Genomic DNA, 11,352 nt, shown 5'->3' on the forward strand with positions numbered 1-11,352 from the left:
TTTTTGAGGCTATGTTATTTGATATATATATAAAAACTTTTGTTTCGATGCTCTTGTTTAAAAATTTTCAAAACACATGCCCCAAACACGTTGAGTTATTTTAAAATAATCTTTTTAGAAGAATTAAAAAAAAACTACAAAGAAATGCAAAGAATTTTAATTTTTTCACTCAAATTCAGAGCAAAGTGATTGCGAAAATATTACGATTAATAATGTGATAAACGTAATATTTTTGTTCAGTATTGAAAAAAAAATTATAATTTTAATAAGTATATATATATATATATATATATATACATAAATTTACACACGTATGGAAAGAAATTTGAGACTGTACATATGTTGAGATGGTACATAATTCAATGATGAAGTACTATTTTTTTAAATATTTTTATTTATTAATAAATTATTATGAAACGATACTTTTAATAAAGACTCCAGTAGATCCTAATATCACTAAACATTTAATTGCTTTAGCTTACTTTAAGCAGCTGCAGTGCATGTTACTTCTCAAAAAAAATTTGTACCATTTATTTTGTCATTAGTAAAATTAACAAAATATTTTTATCTGCATCAACATACAACAACTTTTTGCATAAACCATCTTTATTTGAATATGAAATCACACTAAGATGGCTTTTGTGACTGTTTACAGAAGAATATCTGCAAAACTGTGTAATTATACTACTAGTTACTTTCATTAGTTCATCATCTTGCTTGTTCTATCATCATTTAACCCTCAAAACTATGACAAAAATGCTATCTTCATAGCAACTGAAATAATCAAAGTGTATTTAATCTTAGTAATATGTGCTTTTTAAAAAAATTGGTATTAATAAAAATCTAGATTTAATAACTAATTTTTTTTTGCTGAAAATAAATTTTCATTTTATAAATTTTATTTCATATTTTTTAAATTTTGTACCGAATTGTTAACTAATTGTCTATACTTTGTATAACCCAAAAGCTATATATCAATGAACAGGAAATCAATAAAAAAAGATTTTTCGCTCGAATTCCAACTAATTAAATTTCAACGTCACACAACCAAGCCTGGGCACTATTTATCCACTACAAAAAACTTATCCTTCACTTTATCATCAATTATACATCTTGAAAATATTCAACAAGTCAAACCAACCATGCATATTTATCTGGTTAGGAGGACGGCTATCTTTTGTGATTCTCGCCACTCCTCAGGTACCCACTAATCTGGAAATAAGTACCAGCGGTACTCTAGTTCTAAAATAAGTTCTAATTTCCTCATGATGTCAGCTTCGGCGTCCTCTTGTATTTGCCTCCCACCGACAGGCAAGGTGACAATGGAGCATGGTAAAGAATGGTACATAGGCGGCAAATCACCGACTGTGATTAAGGACAAGGGAGCGATTAGGGTTCCTCTTTTCAAAAAGGGATCAGGCACCAGGGGAAGTCTTGTATCCCAACAAATCGCCCTTTTCTTCAGAAGAGAAGATAAAAATCTTGAAAAGCCTCCGCCGTTTTGCGGTGGCGACAGTTTGCTAGGATAATGTAGTCGGGCACACGCTTTGAGATACCCAATTTGCCTTGATTTTGGGGTCAGGCAAAAGGGTGAAATATTTTTTTTTCTTCCAAGATCCGATAACGAAGTTGAACTAGCTTGTTTGAGGTTTCTTTTTTTAAGTTTGTACTTTGAGAACGCAAAGGCTATTGTTGTCTGCATTTGAATAGATGTTTATGAGCTTATTTCACGTATTAGGTGTGAAATTTTCTACATAAACAAGAACATATATTTTTTCCGATTATCATACTTGAACTTCTTCATTAATAATGACTAGAGCCCGGATTTTAATTACCTAAAAAATCTCAACTAATGCACTTAAAAAGTGCAAAAAATGCCCTTAAAAATGCCCCAAAAATGCAAAAATTGCTCTAAAAATGCCTTATGACATGACTTAAATAAGGTACAAATATTGAACTGAAACAATGCTTTACTCTTTAAAATTATTATGAGTCATTTCAAAAAATATAAAGCAATGCAATAATTGTTCTACGTTAATTAAAGTTTGAAAAATATGTTTTTTATCCTAAAATAACAAAAAAAAAAAGAAAATATATTGACTCCAAAACATTTTCATTTTGCATAGAAACTTTAATGAATACAAAACTTCCATCTCATAATATTACTAAATATCAGAATTACATTGGATTATTAAATGTTTTTTGATATTTTGAAATGAAAACGAGATTCTCTTGTCTGAAAGTAAATTTTTATACCTGGAGAAGCTTCTTTCAATGTCTACTGATGTTATTCGTGCGTACTTGAAACTGACACTCACTTACTGGCAATTCTTCTTCAATTTGAAAAGATGTTGCTTCACCTGTTAATATCCTAGAGATTTTCTTCATTGTTTAGAAGCCAGTGTAATAATAAAAATTGATAAAAAAAATTAAAATTGGAAAAAATTAAGAAGAAACTAAAAAAATGCTTTAAAATACAAAATACGCCCCAAAATTTAAAGAAAAATGCCCTATAAATCTAAAAAAATGCTCTAAAGCACGAAAATTGTCCAAAAATTCAAAAAAATGCAAAAGTCATCAATATCTGGGCCTTAATAATAACTGTGAAAAACTACGCTTAAGTTAGCTTTCAACTGTTGTACAACATAAAACTATATTATTTGCGATACCCAAGTTTCTTAGATTTGGGATTAAATAAAAGGGTGTAAGTTTCAGGATTTTATAACAAAATTAAACCATTTTGTTTGAGTTTTCTTTCTTTTTTCTTTTTGAGGCTATGTTATTTGCTATAAATAAGTCTATTTCAGATTTTCACGAGAAATTGTCGACATGAACAAAAACTTATTTTTTCTTATTCCGATCACCATGCATGAACTTCTTTATTAATGATTACTGTAATATATAATTTGACTTTCACATGTTTTCCAAATTTAAAAAAAAAAATAATAATAATAATAATTGCTTACTGTTAGAAGTTTTGGAGGGTACTGAAATATATTTCAATTGGCTCATTCAAATTTGCTATAAGCTTAATACGCTTCCAAGTTGAATCTTTTCATGCTGCAAATTAATTTATCTTAAGCTTTATTTAGACAGAGTTCTTCGAATCTTTTTCTCCTAAGAAAAAGAAGAAGCATTCCTTGTGTTTTCACACATAATTTTAAACTTTAGAAGTTTTAAATTTACATTATATAAATATGACAGCGAAATCCTGACTTTTGTGCCACAGTCATTATAAAAATAAATGACTTTTAATTACCCTTGATGCAACAAACGGAAACTATAAACGTGACATAAACATAAAGAGGTATTGCTCTGAATTAGTGAAACTTTTTTGTTTGTAAGTTCAGATTTCAGACTCTCAAAATTAGAGGGACAATAGGTTGACCGCAAACTGAAAGATATGGCCAGTAATTTTATCAGGAGAACTTTCGCCATATCTTAGGAATTCAAGAAAACAAAATCAACTTATTTGTAAAATTTTATCACCAAAAATAATTTTATGAAAAACAATTATGACTATTGTTATTTTGTAACTTAATTTAATTGAATAAATATTTCTTTTTCTTCTCCATAAGCATGGTGATTTCTTTCCAATAAGCAATTTGGAATGAAAAAGAGAAAAAATTTAATTTGCAGTTGTTGAAACATTTTCTGCATTACAAATTTTCTAGGGGTTCTGTTTTTTTTTTTTTTTTTTTTTTTTTTTTTCTTAGAAACTATTCAACCTATTTCAATATCAAAAGACATTTACGGTGTCTCATTTTCATTCTAACGACTGTAAATATCTCGAAAGCGCATAAAATATTTTTTATTAAACCCAGCGGGAAAAAAGAACTTTACTTGTTGCTAAAACATGTTCAATTTTTTTACAAATACCTGTAATTGTAATAAGTATTATTACACATGTTTGAGATAATTTTATAATTAACATTATTCACATATTTTTATGTTCTCTTTAGGAAGTCCAGATGATAATCATATGTCTTCAAATTCTCATACCGACTCTAATGGTGGGGGTAATAAAGCAGATGGAGATAGTGGATCCGAGGAAGGTCCAAAAAAGAAACATAGGAGAAACAGAACCACTTTTACTACTTATCAATTACATGAGCTTGAGAGAGCGTTCGAAAAGTCACACTATCCTGATGTCTATAGTAGGGAAGAGCTGGCAATGAAGGTCAATTTGCCAGAAGTAAGAGTACAGGTAATTAAAAATAACGATTTTTTTCAACTCTTAAATGTTCTAATGGAAAAGCATTTCGATACATTAAACAAATTTCTGGAATAAATGAAGGACTTTGGATATGTAATAATTAGAAAAATTTTAAATTTGCTCAGAAGTATGTTATGATGAAAAACACCACGTTTCAATATCAACAATATTTCTCTAGATTGTGCTGCCATCTAGTGTAAGTTTGAAACATTTTGAAATATCTGGAAACAATACCAAAGAAAAGCTTGATGTAAAAAATGTCACCTTTGTAAAAGATGTGACACTAACTTTTTATTACTCAAGATCTTCATATATTTGTTGTAATTAAATAGTTTTACCTAAAAATTGCATTTTATAAATGCTGTCACGAAAAACTTTTTGCATTTACTCATGTAAAAAAATATTATGCATTGAAATGTTTACTCCGAAGAAATGTTTCCTATTTTATTATATTATTCATATTAATATTTTCTTCTAATGCAGCTAACTAAGGAACAATTGTATATTTTATTTGGTTTATTGCATTAATGTTGCTATAAGATTAATTTAGTAGAAACATTTTATTGAAACAATATTCAAGCCAAGTCTTCGTTAATGTAATTTATTTTCAAATTAACTACAAATGGTATTATAAAGTATAAGTCAAAGTAATTTTACTAAGTAAAAAACAGCCGTTTTAGAACCGTTGCAATCAGAAAAATATTTAATTTCCACCTTTATTAAAGTAACCAACTTGTTATTAAAATAACTCTGTGATATTCTGCAAACCTTTTGATATATGCAATGGTTAATCGTCAGAATACATACATTATCTGACTTAATTTAAAAGGAGAAAAAAATGGATTTTGAATGCAAAAATTTTCATAAGTATGAAAAAAATTTAAACATAGATTTTAAAAAATCAGGTAAAACTTATTCACACGATTGCTATGTTCGATACTTTGTTAATTCGATAATGCCAGAAACTGGACTTTTTTCAACAATATAAAAAAGATGTAGTACTTTTTACAGTCGGAAATCAAAGTATTAAGGAATTTTTGATATTAAAAAAGATTGAAAACTTTAATTGTTAGATATTTTATACTTTTGGGAATAAATAAGCTGTTGGACTGTCAGGAGAGATATTGCAAACACTGCTGCTGGATGGTAAAATAAGGGGATGGATGGTTTGAGGAATAGAGAAAGTTTAAGCACAGTAAAAAATTTAAGTGAGTAGTTACCACCATTTCTGTTGTTTAGGTAATATAAATTTTTAGCTAAATAAATTTTAGCTAAATAAATTTTTAAGTACAGAACTGTAATTACAGTGCAAAAAGTCGTAAAGATTGAATAAATGACAATTGATTCAAAGAAATATTGCACATTGCACATATATTACCAAAAATGTGCTTGTTCTTTAAAAGAATTGTTTTCGCATTGTAACCATTAAATTGATTCAAACGCGCATAAAATATGCGTTTTCAGTAAAGAAACAAACAAAAAATTTATAAATTGAAATATAGCCGTAAAAAAGCCAATGAAAAAAGTGACTAAATGCACTGCAAAAAATTTTAGCAAATTTTAACCGCGAAAATGGGGCAAAGACACATCAAAATTTTTTGCAGTGTAGCTGTCGTTTGTTTTAAATACTTCAGGTGCTTAAGCTCTTAACTTATTAAGTTTTATTATTATGAAATGCTCTTAAGTGAAAACTTAAGACATTTACAATTCCTATTAGAATAAAAAAAAAGACAGTCAGATTTCCTAAAAAACGTGTCAGAGAGAGTATTCAAACAAAAGTTACAAACAATAAATAAATCTTAAATAGATAAAAAAAAATAGGAAAAGTTCGTTATTTGTTTTACTTAAAAAAAAATTAAAACAAAAAATACAAGATTCCTAATACTAGATAAATTATTAATAGATTAAAAGGTAAATCCTCAAATTACACTGTAAAAAATTCCGGATCAAATTACTTTAAAAAGTACCAACACTAGTACTTTTTACCGTCATATCCACTTTTACCGTAAAGTTTTATGGAACAAGAATCTGATATACCGTAATTTTCGCAGTAATATTGTAGTTATTATTAGCTCACTGAATCATTGTTTAAACATTACTCTAAAAATAGCGGTATAAATTTTTACGGTAAAATAGATTTAACCCATGCTGCACTTAGAATGACAGAACTTTTTACTGTAATTTGATATGTAATTTTTTACAGTGTATTTGCCAAATGAATCTTCAGAGAAAAGTTCCATTGCTATAAAACCTACATTTAAATTAGACAAAAAATAACTAGCGAAGCTTATACAAAATTTTTTAAATCTACCTCCCCGAATCTCATATCGTTGTGACGTTATTAATAATCCCACAAACAAGGATTGTCAACTGAAATAGAGAAATATACTCTGAGAAAAAATTATGGTTGAAACAACCAGAATATGGGAATATTTATCGTTATTCTGACTGTATGAGAACACCAAAAAGCAAACTAATTTTTATCGAAACGCTTTAGTAACGATTTTGGTAAAATTAACAATAGAATATTGTTTTATAATATGAGCTAAAACTTAGTAAATGTAGTAAAATGATACATTAGAGCATGCCATAAAAACCATAGATTCGGTTAAATATGCTTTGCAGTTTTGTATTTTTTGCAAACTGCGTGGTAATAAAAACTATAATTTTGAAAACCAGAATTTCTGGTAAACCATTACAATACGAGCGGAAAAATTACCCAAATAAATGTGTTACGTACCGTATATTTTGATTTTATTAACCAGGATTAATTTATGAAGAATTAAGCTTAATTGCATATAAATTGGAAGCTTAGAAACACTCAAACTTTCGGGATCGTAGCATCAAACTTAGTGAAACACTTAATGAAAAATACCAAATATTAACTTATTCTGCGAAGTCTTTATATAATGTTGGTTTCAATGAGAAAGCAGTTTTGTAGATATTTCAATACATTTTCAAATTATTATCCTTTTTTTTTAGCTTACTAACATGTCAGTTAATATTTTATTCCAAAACTCTACAACTTATTTTCAAAATTGATTTTATCTCAATTAACAGATTGATTTAAATTGATTTACGTATCAAACTTGGTGAAATACTTAGCGAGAAATACCAAACATTAACCTATTCTGCGAAGTCTTTAAATAATGTTGCTTTCAATGAAAAAGCAGTTTTGCAGATATTTTAATATATTTTTTAATTATTATCATTTTTTTAGTTTACTAACATGTCACTTAACATTTTCTTCCAAAACTCTACAACTTAATTTTATTTTACATATCTCTTCATCTTTTTTCTTAATTCAAATAAACACGGAGAGAGTATAGTAAATTCCAGGCACATATATAGTGTCTGTCCAACCGAAAATCATCATCAGAGTTACTAAAAGTGACGTCACTTCGATTGTACCCCAATCCAAAATCCGTAAAGTGTTTGCCCTTGTCTTGTTAGCCGTAGTTCAACAAAGACCGAAGGGCCGGCTGGGTATAGGGGTGGTGTGGGTAAAGTCGCTTAGTAAGGGTCGGGCTTATTTTTATTGACTTTGATTTTATATGAAGCCGGAAAAGAAAAGAATCATTATGGAACGAATGAAAAATAAAAATAAAAAAAGAATTCCATATAAAGACTTATTTCTCTTCAATGGGTTGTTGATAGACGGAAATAAAAGGTTCAATTTTGCAGTGAAGGAAAAATTCTGACTTGGCATCCTATTTTTTTTTTACTTTCTCTTTGTAATAGGCCATAGCTGAGTATTCTCTTTTCAAAATTAGATACAACTTCCAATCCGATAGATGGAGAAAACAACAAATAAGCAAGATTCTTGTGTTTACACCAGGTTTCTTTCGCTTGAAGTTAAAATAAATTTTTTAAGAGAGGAAAACTCTTTCAAATGATTTTATTTTACTTCAATTCGAGTTGCTCATTTTATCCCTAGGGTAACCTTACTTTTATCTATCAGTTCCGCCTTCAGACTCTACAGGAAAATAGCATTTTAGACAAATAATTTGAAATCTAATAACATTCCGAGCTATTCTATTACTCTTGTATTTTCTAGTTAGAAAATATATCTCCCATATGTGGTTTTTCTCAAAAGCAGATTTAACTTATATTCACTCTTTTGACATCCATTTTTCTATTGAGTACCTCAAAGTTAAATTAAATGTCTAAACTCTTATCTGTAGATTTTTATTTAAGAATTAGTTAGTATAGCTCGTTTTACATGGGTATCTATTTCTATACGGAGCTTTGAACTAATTATATTTGAAATTCACATTTTATGCTGATTTACGTAACTATTCATTATCATAATGTGACTATTCATACTGAATCATTTAATTTTTCCATTAGTGAAAATTGATTGTAATTGGTGAAGCAATAGCAGATAATTAAATTTCAAAAGTTCCCTTGCAAAAATTTAAGGTACTTTTGAGGCATTGAGGTTAACTTGAGGTTTATTTAAAATTGATTTTAAAAAGAATAATTAAAAAAACCTTGAAAAATGAACCTCTCAAGGTTTATAATCAAAGTGTATGAAGTTGTTTTATTCACATTTGAGGTTATTTTAAAGTTGATAGAAATCAACCATAAAGGAATCAAGTTAAGGGAGGTTGTTTTTGAGGTGTACACGTTATTTTTCTACAATTTAAGCAACTAAGCATATTTGATGTGTGAATAATTCCACCTGATTACAACTTAAAGTATTGTTGAGCTATACATGAGGTTATTTTTATGAGATGTAAATGAGGTTGAAATTGAAGTTTATTGATGAGGTTACTTTTGATGCAAAATAAAACCTTATTTTATAGCTCATGTGTATTTTGTTACGCATGTCAACGTCAAAACAACCACGAAAACGCCTTAATTTTTGCAAGGGTTTTAATATAAAATTACATTTTTAAACTTGTATTTAAGTTCAAAATATAAGAGTTAAATAATGTCTTAATAGAGAAAAAACACGGATGTAGTTTCTTTTATAATGTCATTGCTTTAAATTAGATTCGTCAAAGAATCAATGAATCTTGGTTATTCATTCTGCAAGAGTAGAGCAAAACTGTATAATATTTTATATTAATAAAGTATTCTAAATTAATTATAAGACAATTTTATTATAAAACAACAAAAGTTTTGTCGTTTATTTATTTATAATTGATAAAATTAAAGTTCATCTTAAGTAAAAATTACATTTATGATCTATTATTGAATTGAAGTTTAAATTTCTTTTAGGCTGTGAAAAAAATTGGAACGATTAAAATGATAGAATCGTTCAAATTTAACGCAATCTTATTAAAATGACAAAGTGAATTATAATAACGTGAAAGTTCTTTAATTTGAATACACGATATTATATTTCAAATTTGACAATAGTTCAGCATTACACTTAAAGTTCCAGTCTATATAATATTATGATTGATAATACGTTGTACCGATTTTTCTGATTTTGTATTTAAGAAATGTTATTCCTGATTATGTAAGCTACGATGTCTTAACCTGATTAACTGAAGAAAATGTTTAAAAAAAAGAGGTAACAGTTCCGATCAAACATGAAAAATCAGCCATTGTTTCTGAATGTATGTCATTGGCAAGTATTGAAACAATGCATGCTGATAAAAAATATGCCATCTAATCCTTAAGTTTTTGAAGACTTAACTTCTTGTATTTTTTTCAGGTATGGTTTCAAAATCGTCGAGCCAAATGGCGCCGCCAAGAAAAACTAGAAAGCCAAAACGCTCTTCGTACTCTTGGTCATTGCTCTGGTGATTATTCTCTAACTGGAGGTCGACCTCAATCTCCAATGACTAGTTTAGCTCTTGGATCCTGCTCTCCTCCAACATCTGTAGTCACGTCTACAGGTCCCAGCCAAATTTCACTTGACCCCTGGTCATTAGCATCACCACTTATAGGATCTTCTTTAGCTGCTGGACTACCAGGCTTCTTGAACAGGCATCCTTCTGTGTATCCTAGCTACCTTACACCAGCAGCACCAGCCACAACATTAACAGTCCCTTGCAGTATGGCTGAGCTTGCTTCTGGAGCACCATCTATACCTCTGGAGCACCCGGGACCGGTGAATTTGTCCCTGGGACCAACTGATACTAAGCCAGACGATAATGGTCTAGATCCTAGAAGCTCCAGTATTGTTTCTTTGAGAATGAAAGCAAAGGAACATGTAGAATATTTGAGTAAAGGACTTGTAATTATGTGAGCTTGGAAAGTTTAACTAGATAACCTGTTATTGGAACGAAAGAAAATTGATTTCAAAGTAAACTTTACAGTTCTTTATGGTGAAAAAAAGGAACGTTTTGAATAGCGCATATGGAACAAAAATCTTTTATTACTCTTTGAATTGTAAGATATTTATTGACTGAACTTTGTCAAAGAGATTACGTTTTTAAAATAAGGAACGTGAGTGGATTAGTGATTTCAATTTCAAATGTAAAGAAGAGAGAAAAATTCTGGAAATTTTATCGTAATTTAAAAAAAATAAACAAATAAAATTATTTGAACTTCTATTGAGTTATTTAATTTCTTTCGTTATGTGAATATTTTTCAGTTGCAAACAACAATTGTACAACCTTGTGAAATGTGGGCATCGGTTTAGTGCTTTTCTAATTGTTGATATTTCAATTTTTCCCCCATTATTCATTCAATTATTTGAACTCGAAATGTAAACTGTAAAAGCTATAAAATGTCAATAAATTATTTATAATAAATGGCTTTTAGAAGTCAATTAAACTTTTATTCCGTCAATTAAAATAATATACATAGGTCTTATTAACCCAAAGGAAATACAATGAACCAACGGTTTGACAAAATATTATCTTACATTGTAAGAAATGGATTCTCAAATATCACGAAACTTTCTTCGTTTTAGATAAAATTCTTTCCTGGTATATGCTCCAAGCAAAAAGTTCGTCATAATGACTAAATCAGTATCGTCACTTCATCGAAGAAACGAATTTCGTCGAAATTAAAGAAATATTTAATCATTCTATTTTTTCCAAAAAAAAGAAGAAAAAAAAACTTCAAGGTACATATTGTATATTTACGTTTTCAAATAATCACTTTATCATTGGCACTACATAGGTGGTACAACACAACTAGGCAGATAGAATAGACAGAACAGAGATTTAAAT

General features: G+C 28.6%; 1 protein-coding gene across 1 annotated transcript in view; it reads left to right on the plus strand.

Annotated features, from left to right (window-relative positions):
• LOC107457078 (retinal homeobox protein Rx1) overlaps positions 1-10,726 on the plus strand; it is a 31,167-nt gene extending 20,441 nt beyond the window's left edge. The window contains exons 2-3 of the mRNA XM_016075138.3: positions 3,963-4,207; positions 9,885-10,726. Of these exons, the coding sequence (XP_015930624.1) occupies positions 3,963-4,207; positions 9,885-10,421 (782 nt within the window). The 3' untranslated portion in view covers positions 10,422-10,726. The remainder of the gene's footprint in view (positions 1-3,962; positions 4,208-9,884) is intronic.
• The last annotated feature ends 626 nt before the right edge of the window (positions 10,727-11,352 follow it).

This window comes from Parasteatoda tepidariorum, chromosome 7 (assembly GCF_043381705.1).
Source record: "Parasteatoda tepidariorum isolate YZ-2023 chromosome 7, CAS_Ptep_4.0, whole genome shotgun sequence".
NCBI lineage: Eukaryota > Metazoa > Arthropoda > Arachnida > Araneae > Theridiidae > Parasteatoda > Parasteatoda tepidariorum.